Raw genomic sequence first — 18,170 nt, forward strand, 5'->3', positions numbered from 1 at the left:
AAGGAAGAACTACTTAGGAGATTAAATCTTTTGTACCCTCAAAGGAAATGTCTCCCTTTTAAATATTGTAATGGCACTTGGTGAGATCTCTAGAAATGCTTGTTCAGTCTTTAGAGGGAAGATCCTTTAGGAAAGGAATGTCTTCATCTCACATATTGTAATGGTTTTTGGTGAAATACCTATAAAACTTCATAAACTCTTTATAATGGGTAAGCAATCAACGAATTGTTAAGCTGCCTCACTAGTAAAGGTATATCCATAACGAACCACCTAGGGTTGCCCTTATGGCTCAATGATGGAGTGTCATGGTCTTTTTATACTTGTCTTGATATTAATAAAAAATATTCTTTATGTGGCTTCAATGGTTGTGTATATAATATTCATTATGCCCTATGATTTCTATGTTACGTTGTCTTAAACTAATTTGTGCCTATTATTAATGTTTGTTCATATATACATTAGTTATTGGTTGGCTTATGTCGAAGCATCCACTTAGGTGCTGCATGGACTATTGTATACTTAAGCGAATGAGCGTAATTCATGACACTTAGCATGTGCCAATTTTTGAGCATTGTCAATACATTTATTCTTGACAATACAATGACCAGGAACATATTTAGGAACAAGACTTTGATGCAAAAGAATATCATAATTATAATTCTTTATAAATTTTTTGCAAGGCTATTATGTTTCAAGAGCTTTATCTACATAAGTTTTCTATAACTCTTTACAAATAAAATCATAAATAAAGAAATACCTTATACATTACATATATATATATATATATATATATATATATATATATATATATATATATATATAGTCATAATGTATTATACATGACATACGACTAATGAATGTACTGTCATACAAGCATAAAAAAATGATTAGCTTGCAAGGCCTACATTAACAACACTATATTTAAGCCTTCAAGAAGTGATTAGTGAACACTAAAATGAAAAACAAATGCTTCGTTGTTGATTCGTAGAATATAAACCTACTTGCATTTCCTAGTATAGCTGATGAATATGATAAATGGCATAAAAGACTAGTGTATCTTAATTATGCCTCTATTAAGCTTATGCATACTTCTCAATTAGTTCAAAGCATACCTACCATCATGGAAATTGATCATATTTATGATACTTGTCAATTTGGCAAGCAATCCAAACTACCATGTCATCATAACAGTACTTAGAGAGCCAATGACAAATTATAACTCATTCATTCTGATGTACGTGGACCTATGAGTGTCCCCTCTTTTAATGGAAATAGATACTTTTTTATTGTCATTGATGATTTCTCTAGGATGTGTTAAGTGTATTTTTTCAAATGCAAATCTGAAATGTTTACCTGTTTTCTTAAATTTAAAGCTATAATGGAAAAACAAATAGGAAAGTTTATCAAGATGTTAATAACTAATAATGGAATTGAGTTTACATCTTCTAAGTTCAAAAATAACTTAGCTCATGCTGGAATCAAGCATCAATTGATAGTCCTTTACTCCCCATAACAAAATGGAGTACATGGAAGGAAAATAGGACCTTAATGGAGATGTCCAAGTGTTTATTGTTCAAGAAAGACCTGTCCAAAAGGTTTTAGGTTGAAATAGTGAACACAATTGCCAATTTGTTGAACATTGTGCGCACACGAGCTTTGGAAAATAAAATCTCACATGAAGTTCGGCACAGCGATAAACCTACTGTGTGTCATTTAAGAGTGTTTGAATGTGTGTGTTTTATTCAAATTCCACAAGTAAAAAGAGGCAAGATGGATCAAAAGGCGAACGCTGCAATTCACTTGAGGTTCAATAATGATTCAAAGCCTTACATGTTCAATATCAAAATTAGAATAATTAATCTTCATAAGTAGAGATGTGAAATTTGATGAAGCAGCGATCTTAATTGGGTGTCCTAAATAGCTGATCCTCAAGTCAATCCATTAAAGACATATATTAAATTTTTATAGATATGGAACACATTTATTGTGATTTTTAGAACATCTGAACTTTCAATTTTATTGGATGACTTCTACATTTTCATTTGTATGCATACATCTATCATATTTTTTTTGTTAAAGTTGATCTGAATAGTTTAGTTATTATGATATCTATAGCACATGAGAATAGTAAATGGCTTAGCTTCCTGATGTTGATTGACATTTTTGACCAGCCATATGCAAGGAATTGTCGTGGATGTTTTTAATTAAATTCTTGCTACTAATGGTGTATTGTCTCTATGAGTTTTATATTCTTATACTCTATTTTTTGTTCCCTTTTTATATAACAAAAAAGGGAGAATATTGTGAGTAAATTTGCCAAACTTAACTTCTCCAACTCTCATGGCTAGATTTTTCAAAATGCTTCCAAACTCAATTATAAATCCTTTTGAAAAGAGCACAAACTTAAGGAGAGCTTTACTTTAAAAAATGGTTGCAAACATTTTGCGTTGGTTTTGAAATATTTAGTATAATTTCAGGGGGAGTTCTTCAATGGGCAAATTTAGCTTTTAATTTTGTCGTATCAAAAAGGGGGAGATTGTTAGCTTTATTCTTACTTTGAAATGACAAATTTGATTGAACTTAATATGCTTTGGAAAAGGAATGAAATGTGTTTTTGAATATGAAGAAAATCCTCATAAATATTTTAAAGTTGAGCTTAAAAAGAAAGAAATATTGAAATGTTAAGATTTATTGAACATGCTTTGGAAATGAATGATATGATTTTAAACATGCTCAAGAAATTTTGAAAGTTTATATGCAAAGAAATTAGTTTTCAAATATTTCAAACTCAAAGTGCAAGTCTAAGAATCGAATTCTTAAAAGAAAAGACTTAACTCTTAGGTGAGAAAAAAGCAAAATTTATTTCTTTATCATAAGAAGAATCAATTCTGAAAATTGGAGACAATGAAGAATCGATTATGAGAAAAGAAAAAATTGGTTCTTGGAAGACAAAAGCTTCAAGAATTGAGAAGAACCGACACATTAGAAAAAAAGAATCAATTCTAGGAGAATAGAATGTAGAAGGAAAAAATATGAAGAAGAAAGAAACGATTCTCCAAGAAGCAAGAGTCGGTTCTAGGTGAAGAACAAACCAAAGAGCACAAGTCTGAAGACAAAGAATTGATTCTGCATGGAGAAAATATCGATTCTTGAAACACCAAAAGAAAGATTAGAAACTTGGTGACTAAAAAAGTGATGGTACAATTAGAAAAGATTGGAGCACACAAAATAAACTCAAATTCAAATTTTGGTGCCAGACCATAGTGAAGAACAAACAGCTTGAGGTAGAAAAATGTTGGTATATGCCCTTGAGCCAATTGGATTGGTCAAGAAATAAATAAATATATATATATATATATATATATATATATTCTCATTTAATGCATATTTAATCACATAATTATATGTGATGGAGGTTTTCCTTCATGTTAATGCAATAATAAGGAGTTATTAAGTACTAATTGGATGAAGCCCATGGAATATAAAGGCCTTGCAAGGGAATTGTAAAATTGTTACAATTATGAGATCACTATGCATCATAGCCATATTCCTAAAATTGTTCCTGGTCATTGTATTGTCAAGATAGGGCATTGACAATGCTCAAAGACTGGTACATGTTAAGCTTCCTTACTTGGAAAGTAAGCAATCGATCTCATAGATTGAAGTATATGGGATACTTGAGGATAACGTGTAGGTGCTTGTTAAATAACAAGTTCACTGAACATGACCTGCTATGAGAACTCTATTTGGTATTTCACTCAAGTGTCTATGGAAAATGTTCTCATGTGATAGTCATGCAACTAGTCTTTGGACTTGAGACACTAGGTCATCTTGTATGTTGAATGACATACTTTGATTTCACCCCTACGGGTTTGGAAGCAACTAGATGCCCAAACAGGGTACTTTAGGGTATGCCATGAAGCATGCGAAGGTGAATGAGTGGTCAAGAGAGGATTCATCACCCCAAGTGATATGAGGAGATGTATCTCACTTGTTCTCAATTCTTGATTAACTTGTATAAAGTCTTTGGCCAAAGCATGATGAATTTGAGGAAAGTTAGTTTTCTAAATTCATAAGGTTAGTCATGAATTATGGGAACTAATATGGAATGTTATAAGTAGACATCGAGCCATGCCTAATGACATATCCGAGATATTTGATGAAAGGACTGTATTGCACTGAGAGGCTTATCACTGAAGGGCTTTGTCAAATTTTTTAATTGACTCTCTAACATTTGGGTGGTCATGATGTAGTGCTAGATGCCGCTCATGATCTACAAATATAAATTAATTATCAAATTGATATTTGATTATCATTTATATTTATTGCCAACATGTTAGAAGCCTAATGGGTCACACACATTAAGTGACATGATTGAGATTAAATAAGGATAATTAATTAAGTTGGACTTAATTAAAAGAGATCAAAATAAAGTGAGAAATTAATTAAGCTTTCAGAGACTTAATTAAATTAAAATACAACTGTTGTATTTAGGGTTACATATTAGTTTGGCTATATAAATATGTTATATTAGCAAACTAAAAGTAGCAGAAGCCTCCAACCACTTCTCAGCTGTTTCATAAAATAAGAAAAGAAAAATAGTTTTCTTTGTTTAAAAAAAAAATAAGATTCAACAAGAATTTTTTTTTTTGAAACAAAAACTTGCTAGCACAAGTAAAAAATCCTACCTTTGAGAAGGTCTTATTCAGTCACTGTGTGGATTACTGTTAGAGGCCAAACACTTGGGTGGCTAAAGATTTGACAAATCCTAAAGGTGAAGAAGCAAAGATTTGGATTTAATTGGCTCTTGATTACGATATCCAGAGCAAGGTATGTAACTCTTAAACTTACGAGTGTTCATTATTAATAAAAAATTACATGAAAAACACAAACATTGATCCTGTAAAATTTGACTATTTCTCTGATTAAATATTATTGTATTTTTCTGCTGCGTTACTATTTTAATTATTGATTATTTTCATATTTTTTGCATGAGGTCAAATCCTAGCAAAATATTGATTCCCTAAAAGAACTGACACCTTTGAACCCAATTGTAGAAGAATTGACATATCAAAATAGAAGAATTAATTCTCTAGAGATAGAAAGCTCTAGACTTTATGTAGAATAGACAACTCATGATCAAAGAATCGATTCTCTATGTCTGATAAAAATGTGCAAGTTAGCTAGAACATATGAAAGCTGATTAAAATTTGACTCCAACAAGCAAACAATCACAAGGCTTGTAAATATCTACCTTGAGAATGTTAAAGGAGAGGAATTAAGCAATTTTGAATCATCTTTGAAGAGAAAAAAAGCGAAAAAACAATCAAAAGAGCTGTGAGTAGAAAAATCATATCTTTAAGTAAGAATAGAACCTAAAGATCACATTTTTATCTTTTAAATGATACCGCTTGAGCTTAAACCTTCCTTTATCATTCCTATCTTTTGAGAAAGCTCTTATTTTTTTGATCATAAACTTCCTTATCAGGCTTGTTAGAGGTTTTAAACCAGAGATTCTTCAGAATCCATTTTTGTATTGGTTATACCTCTAAGCAAAAGGTAAAGGGGTTTGCCTAATTCTTTCAAAGGCTGTATCTTGTGTAAAGGTTGTGCTTAAACTTGAAAAAGGCAGTGTCTTGGTTGAGATTATGTCTGATCCTGTGAAAAGGTATGTTGTGAAGGTTTCGCCTAATCTTGTTAAAAGGCATGTTGAAAAGGTTATACTTGATTTTGTTGAAAAGGCAAGTTGATAATGGATTCAAGCTGTTTATGCTATCAAGGGAGAAGACATAAGCATTGGAAGGCCGAACCTCTATAAAAATTCAATTGAGTACTCTTTACTTTTCTGCACTTTGTTTATTCGATTCATACTCTATTTTTTTGCTTAATTTCTACTGCATTTTCTGAAGTTCTTTAAAAAAGAGAAATTTTTAATTCATAATCAATTCACCACCCTCTAGGTTACTTGACTTTAAGCTTATCTTCTTAACAATGGAATTGGGGGAAGAAACTAAAAGAGATTGAAAAATGTAAAATTATATTGCATTATTAAATAATATGTTCTTGCAACTATTATAGGTGAAATAAGTGGACTGTAGAATGTAGCCTATATAGCTCAAATAGCTTTAGTTATTACCTTTTAACTCAGAAAAAGGTCAAAGAAACTAAAGTAAAGAAAAAAAGCTAAACATTGGTGATTGTGTTGCGTTATTATGAAGGGATGATCATTCTTAAGCTATTTAAGCCAAGGAAGCTTAACTTGTTAAATATACTATGGTTTAGTTTGCAACAAAAGTTTTAACTATCAAGCCTTTTGTAGATAGTTGATTTTGATTTTAGTTACTCAATTATTATTTCTTTGAGAATTGTTTTACATCAAGTGTAATGCTATACGGAGAATAGTGTGAACAATTGCTTCGCGCGAATAGTTATGAAAGTAATCTAAAGCAAGTGGTAAGCTTCACGGGTTGCTTTCCCTTGGGATATTCTAAAAAGTTTAGTTTAGTGGTTTAAATATAGAGGTAGTTAAGAGGTTTTCCTCTTAAGCTTTCTTAAAGCATAAGTGTTTCTCCATCTCACTTTTCCTTAGACACAAGTGTTTCTCCATCTCACCTTTTTCCCTTTTATCTTATTCTCTTATATCTTTTCATGTATACATTTTCCCTTTACCTTTTACTCAAGAATAAGTCTTATTACATTATTAATGGACCCACAACTTTAATGATTACGTAATAAGTATCTAATCATTACTCAGTATATGTAATAAAACCACTACTTTAATATCTACATAATGGGTTTCAATAACGGTTACCTATTTTGTGCATTAAAGTTCTTCTCAACAATGTTACTCATTATGTTTATTAAAGTCTATTTTTGAATAACTATTTCTTCTAACTCAATATATAGAGCCTTCACAGTTCATTTTAGAGGACAAAATTTTGAGAATTGGCACAACATATTTTCACTCTAAAGTTTCTCTCTCTAATTCTCATCTTCTTAGCCAATTCTTTATCTATTCTCAACATTACTCTACTACTTAACTATTCTCTTCTCCTTGCCATACACTACTTTAAGGACTACTTCAATCCTCCTCTCTATCGTTTCTACTATGTCATTTTTCTTATTTGCAACACTTCCTCTCTCTCTCACAAGAACCCCTCAACACATCTTAATTGTAATTGAGCATGCTTCCGTCCCTAAAATTTATATTTTCTTTTTTTGAAAATTGAAGGATTCATTAATAGAAACAGGGAATAATGTTTCCCTGTCAGGTACGAAAAGAAAAGAGCATGATTTTAAGAAACTGTAGTGCTATCATCTTAAAATCATAGTCCTCACATACCCGCCTATAGAACAAACTATTAAACAATCCAACAACCCAAGAATCATTCCCTCATATCCTTTTTATGTAAAACCAGATTAGGATCACAAAAAAAAAAAAACACACAAAGACATTGTAACAACCCTAAATATCTACGAACTTTCCTACCATATTAGCTCTCAATGAAAATATCCATCTATACATAAAAGCAATCCATCATGAGGTATACCTATTCAAGGTCCGCACAATTCACACAAGGTAAAAAGTTTAAACCTAAACCATGATGAAAGGACATTAGAAACACGACCATGAACCTGGACTTTGTGTGTTTCATGTCACCAACACTTGTTTTACTCACAAACTTGAAAAAGCTCTTTTTGTCGTTGAACCCCTTATTTTGCAAGCTTATCAGGGAATTGATTTTTCTTTCTTAAGATATGGTTGATCTCCCATTCCCTAGCACTTTTCTTCAGCTATTCAATGTGCAAAATCCATTTTTTCATCCTCCACAGAGCCATAACAGGTTCTTTGACCCATTTGACAACATTTTTCGAGTTGGATTCAATAACAAGAACATGAGAATGAGCCCATTTGGAAGCAAGAAAAATAAAAAAGGCTTCCCTGATGGCTTGATTTTTGCTAAACTTGCATCTCCAACCCCAATGGATTTCAAGAAGGTGATTTTGACCATTCCATTTTCATCCCTCATTACTCTTCCAATTCCAGCTTCCTTGCAGCAACCTTAAGCCACGCCGTCAACATTAAACTTCATTTGCCCTTACTTTGGTGGACTTCATTCATTAACATTTCTCTTTTCTTTAGCTTTTACTAAAGTTTTGCACATGACTGGGTCTAAATAAGTGTCTAGCACTAGACCTTAATCATGAGGCCATTTCGCCTTAGCCCATGTGGCCACTCTCAATTTTCTTAGCTCATAGACTTGGTTCCCATCCCATATGCTTATTTTGAGAACCATCTCGTTCCTATGAAGCCACAATGACCAAGCAATGGCATAAAAAACCATTTTCCACACTTTGATCTCTCCCTTTCTTAATTGTCGATGTGTGTTCCACATACTGAAGAAATTAGCAATGTTGTTAGCGATAGCTCATTCGGATCCCTATTCATTTCTCCATCTTGACTAGATTTTCCATGTCTTTGAACATCGGACAGTGGATAAATAAATGATTGATTATCTCTTGGTCCTTGAGACATAACAAGCAAACAGCCGCCTCATTTGTTGTCAATCCTTGCCTAACCAACTCTTGCTTGACGACTACTTTTTTTATGGAGAAGTTGCCAACAAAAGATCTCAATTCTGAAAGGAGCGATGTTGGACCAGATCTTTCTCCATACACTCCCTTGGTTGTTTTCAACATTAACAGCTTCTTTGCAAAAAGATTTAACAGAATACTGACTTGAAGCGGATTTCCTCTGAATCAAACTATCTTCCATTTTCCTATTCAAGTGGTATTCTTCAATAGTGGACTTTTGTTGGCTCTAGTGGTCCTTTTCCCACCCGAATGGCATTCTCTTCAATTCAATGTTCCAAACTAAATTATCCTCTTCCCACTACCCATACTAGTTAATGCGGCCATCTTTGTTCAACGCAAGAGCAAAAATCCTAGGGAAGAGCTCTTTAAGAATGCCTTCCTCAATCCACCAACTATCAAAAACCGAATACTGCTACCATCTCCTAAAGCCAAATGAAAATTAAGATTAACCTACAAAAAATACTCATTAGTAGGCAAAAGAGGCTTTATGATATTTTTTCAAACCGAGGATGCCTTCTTATTAGTGTTTATTTCGAGGAGGAGCTTGGTGAGATCACCTCCTACTTTCTCTACAATAACCTTTCTCCATAGACAATTTTTTTCATGCTTCGTACCTCTCGGCTCATTTGTTGAGTAGTGCACTATTTTTTTTTTCCAAGTCAATGATCCCCAAACCCCTATCCTCCTTGTATCTACAAACTTTGTCTTGCCCTATGTAATGGATTTTTCATTTCTCATCCACCTTACTCCATAGAAACCTCCTCTCAATTTTTCCTAACTCATTTTTAACCCCCTTTGCCAACTCCTCTCAATTTTTTCCAACTTATTTTTAACCCATTTATTGAGTAATGCCCCATAATTTATATTAATTTCTTCATCATTCAAGGGCATCATATGAAAGAAATTATTTCTAGCTAACAGTGATTTCATTAGTTCATCAGTGGCCCTTGTTGTTTCATGTGTTGCATATTAGGCCTCATTTTGCAATAAATATACATCCATGTTGATTACTAGGGATTGTACTGTTACATTCTGGGAACTGTAGAAAATAGGGAAAACATGCTTTCCAAGTTGCAAATGAGAACACTCACGCTATTCTAGTTTCCTAAAGTCTTCCGCTTCTTGTGTTGTCGTAGACTAAGGAAAGCATCACAGAGGGAGGCTAGGGTTTAGTTAAAAACTCCAAACCAGCAACAGAGGAAAACAGTCGACCTCAATGGCCAGTCAAATACATACATAAAAGAAAAAAATATGCCAGACTTAAACAAATCAAAGTCCTACTATTCAAGATTGTTTTTGCTATGTGACAAATTAACATAAACTGATCGAAGACGCAAATAGGCTATGGCTTTTGGACTTCAAAGATTTTCCCTGTTTCTGATTTTTATTGCTTAGTACTTTTCGTCTTAATCCTCTTGTACGTTGTTTGACCGCGATGGACTGCTTGCTGTCTGTGTTGTTTGATTAATTTGTGGCCTGTAGAGTGCTGCCATCTTGCTGTAAAGGTCCATATTGACGGACTGCAGAGAAAAAATCAATATAAAAAACACTCTTTTATCTAAATGTGTAAGTACCACAAAAAATAATAGCAAGATTGACGAACATAGCATTATTTGGTTTGCTTTGAAAGTAATAATTTAAGGTTGCAAATTAAAAATTATCAGATTGCTTGTTTTGATTAGGAAATTAAACTTCATGCAGAAATTATGGAATGGTGTCGGTTTTGGGCGAGGTAGAAACCATTTTTGAATTGCTTTCAGTGTAGTTGCTTGACTTGCTTCAAATCGATCATTAATGTAAATTTGACATACTTGAGCTAGGAGAGCGCAATAAGGATCAGGCAAAGGAACTGAGGCATTAGAGATAGCATCTGAATTTGCTTGAGCTGCCTCGCGTGTTGGAATCATAGGCGGTGCCACAAAGGGAGGAAGAAATGTGGGAGGAACAGTGACTGGTGAAGGATGCATGAGAGGAGGAAGAGATTGGGAAGGAAACCGAGCCATGGAGTTGATGTCCAGCATTCCCATGCCCATCCGAGCTAAAAGAGACATTTGAAGATGCTGCTGCATTCCTAGAGGCACCATCATCTGAGGCATGCTTCTCATACTCATCATCTGGACTTGTGCTTGGAGTTGTTTTAAGTATTCAATCACTTCATCAAGCATTGAAGCTTTATCTGTCTATAATGTTAAACCAAATGCTCAGACTCATATTTAGAATAAATGAAAGTATAAGAAGTTCAATACATAAAATGATAAAAATGACTATATATCTTACCTTACTTGCATTTGGCACCAGCTTCTGAAGAGTCCTCATCTTTTGATTAATTCTATCTCTTCGTCTCTGCCAAAATTAACTAAAACGTTACCTTTTGCAATTGTTATAATCGAGCAAAAGAAAAAAAAAATAATATCACGACTTTTTACTAGTAATTCTGGCCAGGGGACTGCATTTTTTTACCCTTTCAGACAGATTATGGATAGCTGCAGCTCTACTTCGTCTCGTAGAGTGGGAGCGACCTGTTTCTCCTCTGGTCTCCCTATCTTCATCTTGGTTTTCCTACAAGTTGTGCAAGTTGTCTCAAAAACTATTTTTAGGTAGAAGGAATTTTAACACGTAAACATTCTTTTTTATGTTGGTAGGTGGGGGAAGAATCATAACTTTAACTTAAACGAAATATTGGGTGGATATATTAGATTACTTTATAAATTAAAATTTTTAATAAAAAATTTATTTTCCCGTAAGATGCCTAGTATTTTACCGATCCATCATTGTAAGAAGAGTCCTCATCGGCGGTTTTAGTCTTCATGCTCTGAGGAGATTCATGTGAAGCCCAAGTCATCATAGTTGCATCGTTATCCCTGCAAAATGCAGCACTAGCACTCGCACATGCACTGCGGTCTGCTCTATCTTCTTGAATACCGCCACTTAGATTTTTCCTGCATTGATCAGAATCCGACCGTGCCCGTTTCTTTAAGAGTGCAGCTGCTGCTGCCACTGGCAATCGAGAAGAGCTCTCAGCCCAGTTTCCCACGGATGATGCAGCAATGGAACTTCTGTTTGACCGGGTCTGGTCGTGTTGAAGTAAGTTGAAATTTTGTTTTTGTTTGTGGCATGTGGCTTGATGGACTATGGACTCTAGGGTGTCATTGGATCTACCCCACGTTGGCTTTGTCGGGGGCGCAGTAGGAAGGAGCCCACTGAGGCCATGCATGGCTAGCTGGCCATTTTCCCATGTTAGCTCTGCAACTTCATAGTTAGACCTGAATTTCAAGTACAAAAATTGGTTGAAACAAGGCATTTCCATGATTAAAGGAGTGAACTCAGAAACAATAGCAACAAAAGAATATACCTCTGACTATCCATATTTTTAACATAAATCTTATAAGAAAAATAACTACGAGTTGTTTACATAGTTCTTGGTAGCATTAATGAAATAATGATTGGAAATTCGAGTAGGTGGGAACTAAACATACTAGTGGTTTTTTTCAAAAAAATCAACACATCAAAGTGACTGAGAAGAAACTAAATATGGTTAATAGAGGTCAATAAATGTCATAGGGACAAATTATGAAAAAAAATGGGTGAGTCTGCTGAAGAAAGAAAACGAGCTTAACAAAGCTATATGGCTCTTGTAATGCATAAGAAGGAGAAGAACTCCTTGAAGAAGCAATCCATTGAAAAAGAGAAGCAGGGCAAAAGCAAAAAGGGGTCTGTTTAAAGGAGAGGGTTTCATAGTTGAAAACATGTGCAAAAGGAAGAGACTGAAAAGTAGCTGAAGATAAGTTGTGTTTCAACCTGGAAAGAGAATGAAAAGATAATGAAGAAAATAAAGCTGACACAAAGGCTATAGGGAAAATGGAGGATAGCTCTTAAGCTGTGCTTTGTTTTCTTTTGGTTGAGATATAGTTGAAACAAGGAAAAGAAAAGTCTTTAGAATAAACTAAAGTTGAAGGAGAATCACACAGCAGGTGAGGCATAGAATACAAAGTGGGATTCCTCCCAAACTCAAGTTAACTCCATGAACAGAAATGAAAAAGTGAAAAAAAAATGTACTATCAGATAAGCATAGAAAGAAACAAGGAAGAAAATAAACATGAAGGGCAACAAAGAGGAGGAGAGAGTTGCTAGCTAGGATGATCGTTCATACATGGGGACAAGGTGAGCATTACTGGAGTTGAGCACGTGAGAAGATCTGTTGCCTTCTTCTTCGACTTGTTCCTGTCTTTGGTGCTTTAGATTCCAATTTGGTACTACACACTGATTCATGATGATGATGATTCTTACTTCTCTTTAGTCTTTAGTCTTTCTGTCTAATGAAGAGCAGCTTGAGTTTGGGTCTGGATTCTCTCTTATTTCCTTTTCCTCTGGCCCCTTTTCTTGGATGTCAATTGATTAGATGGAGATTTGACACACAACATGTGGTAGCCAAAAAATGTATGAAAGAGAGAGAGAGAATCGGATATGCTTTGCCACTCTTCTCATTTTATCTTGGGAATCCATCCAACTATGACGGTATGTTCTATGTTTGCCACTCTTCTCATTTCAAAAATCATCATTCCTGTTAAAAATATTTAATCTTTTTAACGTAAGACGATAATTATTGATTAAAATTGATAAATATTATGCAATTAATGACTGAAATTGGAATTCCCAACAAAATTATCGGTGAAGTTTTTTTTCACAATGAATTGATTTTTCAACTAATGGCATCGTGCTAGGACTATTATGCTCGGGATGACCTTTTTTTCTTATTGAAATTGATATTTTCCATTTGATTTGTGAACAAGAGAATCCAAAGAATATACTTTCGAAGAAACTCTTTTCTTGAGGAAATGGGGAGTAGAATAAGAGCTTAAATCAATCTTTCTCCTAGCTTTTTATTTTCTTGGGACCATATTCAAAAATAACATATATATGTGTGTGTGTGCTATGAGTCCATGAAAATTACAAACCAGTCATATATTTGGCAAGTGGCCTTAAGAGTGTCCTAATGTAGGGACTTTGAGTTAATTGTGAGGATCCTCTTGGACAATTGTCACTGGTGTCAATGTCACTATATTCATTACAAAAATTAAATATTGGTTCACACAACTTTCCACTCATTGTCAAGGAATTTGAGGGAAGCTAGCAAGTCAAAAATTTTATCCTCTCAATAAATAAAATGTCCTTGGCCGGTTGACGGCAACATTTTCTTTCAACCCCTACACAATCCTTATCAATTTTGCTACTCACATACTCCTTTTTCTCCGTGCATGCACTCAACCAAATCATCACAATCTGAATTGGGTTTTGCCCCTTTCATCACATTTAACAGTTACCCAAATCAAAGTTTATAAATATATGAACGACCAGTATATATTAGAATAAGGGAAAATATGTATATGTAGCAGCACATACATCCCTAACAGCAACCGGTTTTGCTAGATATCAAAGTATCAACACACAATCTATCTTGGAGTGGAAACAGACTAAAATGCCCCTGAATGGGCCAAAGCTGCCAATCATTTAGATGCGACATGCTACTCTCAAGATACTCATGAAACCAAACTCACAAACCTTCCAGTCTTTGCTTAGATCTCAACCAGACATTGGATTGCAGGAAGCAATGACACGTGAACACAGCCATCAGCAGCCAAGTGGACTTATCCTATTGAGCCGTATATCGTCCCTGATGGCCACCACGTGTCATCAGCAATCATTTTCCAGCTTTAGATTTGACAATGAATCTCAACGCTCCCCTTGTTTTTCACCAAGTTTTTTTTCCCCTTGAGGACAAACTCATACATTTGTGTGGTTTCTAAACGGGAAGATGTCATTTAGACAAAGCCATTGCCGCAGTGTAAACAGAATTTAGTATTTTTATCTTGATTCGGAGATGCAAACCACATGCACAAAAGTTTCATATTGATTAGATTAGATTAGATCAGGAGCAGCATTTGTCACCACATCATTTTGTAGGATTTTTGTTTAAATGGATGTTGACATTGCCCTAACTAAACATGCTCCAATGACACCTCATCTAGATAGGTTGCTTTATTGATAGATCCAAACATTGATGAATACAAGACTGTAAAATTCTCTTTCTGTTTGTTGTTTGATCATCAGATAAACATTCCTGTACATGAATTGCTATAAGGGCAAAAGGAAAGTGTTTCAGGTGGAAGCGCCACCTTGAATTTTCTCGAATATATACTTTTTCTGGGACTTCAGCCATGATTAAACTGTAAACTTGCATTTTAGAATTTAAGGGGAAGAAAAGAGAGGAGGCAGCTTGTGACGTAGATTTGAGAGAGAGAAAATAAAGAATTTAATGCTAGAAAAGGAATGCCAAAGGTGAGGTAGACTGTCACTGAAATCTTTTGACATAAAATCCGGAATTAATTGAATAAGCAGTTGAATTAGGAACCAGTAAAGAATATGGAAATCAAGGACACAACATGAGGCTTTCTCTGCTAAAGAGTGTCGGCGATGCCTTCAACTTTTGTTCTGATGTGAATGTACACAACATCATTTTTGCCCCAAAGTTCCAAGCTGAGACCATAAAATTGGTTAATGGTCTCATTTCACAGGTTGCCTTCCTTAGGCTGCTAAAGCATTTTATGTCTGTTAGCTTCTGTAAGAGAATGGCAGTAGTATCAATTAGTTACTCTGCAATTCTGATGAAAGATGTGCAATGTCATTGGTTTCAATAGACGTTGCTCTTTTTTTTTTTTTTATCCTTTTCTTAGACTGAGCTGCCAAACTTCAATTCTAGACTTTGTTTCTCTCTTTCCCCTCTTCACAGAGATATAACTGCAACTTCAGAAAGGTATCAGCTCTGTTCTTATATGTGCAGATGGGAAATAAACGTAATATCTTTTTCATAAGTGTTATGATTGATCTCCGCAACAATGATTAAACTTAAACAAGATGACAGTACAGTCTGAAAAGTCATATCCTCACAGGCCTTCTTGCTAGAACCGACGGGACTTATTGATTGAATGCATTGTTATTATCAGGTTGGACTGGAATCAAGGTACAAACCGCTGTAATGTGAAAGACAGATATAGTACTAATCGAAGACAGTTCTGCATCACTCACATAACAACTCTGCCAGAAGCATTGACAATGGTATGGTCAGATAATAATACCATTTCATTTAAAACAAGGAAATCCATAGCTTTCTTTAAGAAATTCAAAATCAAATTTTCCTTTTCCCAAGTTCAAAAACTGAGTTACTCATTCTATTAAATTCAAAACTTGAAAAGAAAATTATAATGAATACCAATGTTTCAAGTATTATCTTTTTCACCAGTAGCCGGCAGCCTTCATTGTGTGGTAGGAATTAAAGACTTGTTCAGTAACAAAGCGTGTATCCAGCCTGAAGCAAAATATCATTTAAAGATTCAAGAAGAAAAGGGATATATAGCGTCATAATTATTGCAACTGCCTTTGCTTTGATGCTACCTATGATCAAAACAAATTGTGTGTATATATATATATATTCTAATATATATTTATTTCATTATCTAATCTTTCGATCTCCTCTATAACTTCAGATTTTCTTGCCCTGCCACCAATCGGATGAAATCTTCCTATCCTGTTTTTAGTGATGTTGCACAATAGTTGCCGTTTGCATCTCCAGTTTCTTCTGCAGTGTCAACAATCAATAGTGGTACTGTTGTACCATAGGCGTTCACGAAAATATATATACTATTAACAACAAAAATTAAATCAAAACCTTTCTTCTTTTTGTTTAATCCTTGGCTCTCAGCATCTTGACACTTCCGCAAGCAACAACTGATTTCAGCTTGTCATACCTGAGATCATGAAGTTTAGGAAAAGAGTCAAAAACTAGTTCCAGCTTTTATATGTTAAAGGATTTTGGGCACGTTGGAGCATAAAAAAATTTGTTTTGCATCTTTTTGCAGAACCTGCGTGATAAATATACCGGCTGCTAATTGGTGTGATTTGGAAACTCTCAAAAAGAAGAAAAACAGAAGAAGATATGCCTGAAAAATCAATACTTACCATTCAGCATTATCTCCTGGTGCTATTGGTATTACAGCAGATTTAGAGCTTGGCTTGGCAGCTGAATAAACTCCCTCGAATTCCTTAGTTTTTTCTTCCATTGGCTTTTTCTTGGAATTGTCAACTAGTACATAGTCTTCATTAGTTTCTTGAAAAGAAAAATCATCAGAAAATCATATCAATTGTTGGAAAAGTTACCTGCAATTTTTGTTTTCTTGTATGAGAATAGGCTGGTTGTTCCTTTAGAATGAAGCATAGCATTTCTGCCGTTGTCTTTTCTGCTCTTAGTCTTAAGCTTGGTTGCTTTAGCTTCCTGAAGTGACTGAATCGCAAATGCAGCCGCTGCAACTGCAGCTTCATGTGCACCTTCTATGGGATGATTACTTTGACTGTTTTGACTTGAAAACTGCCTCTGGAACCAGTTTTGTTTCCTTAAAATAGCAGAGAAAAACGGTTCCATTATTTTTGCTGCATTTATTAACAAAGAAACATACAATCCGCTCAACTAAAGTGTAGAAAAATGCTATTCAGCAGCACCATATAATATGCAACAGAGTTGTAATGAATGATAATTAAAAACATGTCCTCCCTTGTTATGATATTTTAGTGTTATCTTTGGGACATTGCTTTGTCCAGAATAAACTTTCAGTACATTTCCTGAATTCTAACTGGTTTAGCTATTTGCTTAAAGTTTGATCTATCAAGATTCTAGTTGTCAAAACACAAAAAGTGAAAGAAACTAATTCCCACTGATAATATGAGATTCTAACTAGTTTCTTCTTGCTACAGATAAAAGTAAGGAAGCATGGGAATATCTAAGCGTTTCTACTAGTTAAGACCATCTAATTTATTCATAGTGCTAATATACTACAGTAGCCACATGAAAAAAGGGTTCGTCAATAAGAACGAAAACAATGAATCAGAGGTCAATACCTGCTTTCCTTAATTTGGTTTTCCATGGTCAGGCAACTCTATATTGAAGTTCCCCTATTGTGAATTTGATCTTTCCCAGCAGAAATGTGATTTGCTAAGAAGACTTGCTAAGACACGTATTTATAGCTTCTTAACAGGAAAAAGGAAATGAATTAAGTCAAATTCACATGCGGATTTAATCAAAGCTCAGTGGACTTCCTTGCTTGCTTACTGTACTATGCAAAACTTTTCTATGAGGTCTTCTCTTATTGTTAGTTTAGCATGATTCACAGCATTCTTCAAGGTAAGAACAAGGAGGGAACATAAAGAAAACAAAAAAAAAAAAAGGAAAAAGGCTGATGGAACCCAAGAAGGAACCAATTCTTATTCCCCTTCTTTTGGCAGGTATATATTCCTAAGTCTCCATTACCGTTCAATGAAATGATGTAGACTCCATAAAGCAAGTTGGTGAATGAATGGAATCTGCCGCTCCCCTGCACATATTTTGAAACAAAAAAGTGAAATCCTTCACCGCTAATCACATTCAACGTGCGTGAAAATTAGTGAAGAGGTGTTGTGACTCAAGGCAGGTGCTGGTGTTTGTGCTACATCTTTTGGACAGCTCCTGTGAGATTTCAGAACCAACATTT

General features: G+C 34.5%; 2 protein-coding genes across 4 annotated transcripts; both read right to left on the bottom strand.

Moving 5' to 3' along the window:
- Nucleotides 1-9,574: 9,574 nt before the first annotated feature.
- Nucleotides 9,575-13,053, bottom strand: PIF7 (phytochrome-interacting factor7). 2 transcript variants are annotated; one of them, XM_007037408.3, is made up of 6 exons: nt 12,746-13,053; nt 11,357-11,858; nt 11,056-11,154; nt 10,873-10,938; nt 10,407-10,775; nt 9,575-10,115 (listed from the first exon to the last, which is right to left on the bottom strand). In XM_007037408.3, the coding sequence occupies exons 1-6, from the start codon at nt 12,862-12,864 to the stop codon at nt 10,002-10,004; spliced, it is 1,269 nt and encodes a 422-aa protein (XP_007037470.3). In that variant the 5' UTR covers nt 12,865-13,053; the 3' UTR covers nt 9,575-10,001. The 2 variants fall into 2 exon arrangements, with proteins under 2 accessions (XP_007037470.3, XP_088661119.1); XM_088804993.1 differs by lacking the exon at nt 12,746-13,053 and adding an exon at nt 11,948-12,517.
- A 2,901-nt stretch (nt 13,054-15,954) lies between these two features.
- On the bottom strand, nt 15,955-17,837 carry LOC18604777 (uncharacterized). Of its 2 annotated transcripts, none has more exons than XM_018116957.2 (5): nt 17,542-17,837; nt 16,807-17,076; nt 16,609-16,732; nt 16,319-16,397; nt 15,955-16,228 (listed from the first exon to the last, which is right to left on the bottom strand). In XM_018116957.2, the coding sequence occupies exons 2-4, from the start codon at nt 17,066-17,068 to the stop codon at nt 16,334-16,336; spliced, it is 450 nt and encodes a 149-aa protein (XP_017972446.2). In that variant the 5' UTR covers nt 17,069-17,076; nt 17,542-17,837; the 3' UTR covers nt 15,955-16,228; nt 16,319-16,333. The 2 variants fall into 2 exon arrangements, with proteins under 2 accessions (XP_017972446.2, XP_007037475.3); XM_007037413.3 differs by having other exon boundaries at nt 16,807-17,039; nt 17,542-17,836.
- Nucleotides 17,838-18,170: the final 333 nt, after the last annotated feature.

The sequence above is a fragment of the Theobroma cacao genome, chromosome 3, assembly GCF_053813885.1.
Source record: "Theobroma cacao isolate CCN51 chromosome 3, ASM5381388v1, whole genome shotgun sequence".
NCBI lineage: Eukaryota > Viridiplantae > Streptophyta > Magnoliopsida > Malvales > Malvaceae > Theobroma > Theobroma cacao.

Coding starts and splice junctions, on each gene's coding strand:
- PIF7 (XM_007037408.3), bottom strand. CDS start 12,864: ATGAATCAGTGTGTAGTACCAAATTGGAATCTAAAGCACCAAAGACAG. Junction 11,859..12,745: donor AATGCTCACCTTGTCCCCAT/GTATGAACGATC, acceptor CTTGAAATTCAG/GTCTAACTATGAAGTTGCAG. Junction 10,939..11,055: donor TCCATAATCTGTCTGAAAGG/GTAAAAAAATGC, acceptor TAATTTTGGCAG/AGACGAAGAGATAGAATTAA.
- LOC18604777 (XM_018116957.2), bottom strand. CDS start 17,068: ATGGAACCGTTTTTCTCTGCTATTTTAAGGAAACAAAACTGGTTCCAG. Junction 16,733..16,806: donor CAAGAAAACAAAAATTGCAG/GTAACTTTTCCA, acceptor ACTATGTACTAG/TTGACAATTCCAAGAAAAAG. Junction 16,398..16,608: donor CCAGGAGATAATGCTGAATG/GTAAGTATTGAT, acceptor TCATGATCTCAG/GTATGACAAGCTGAAATCAG.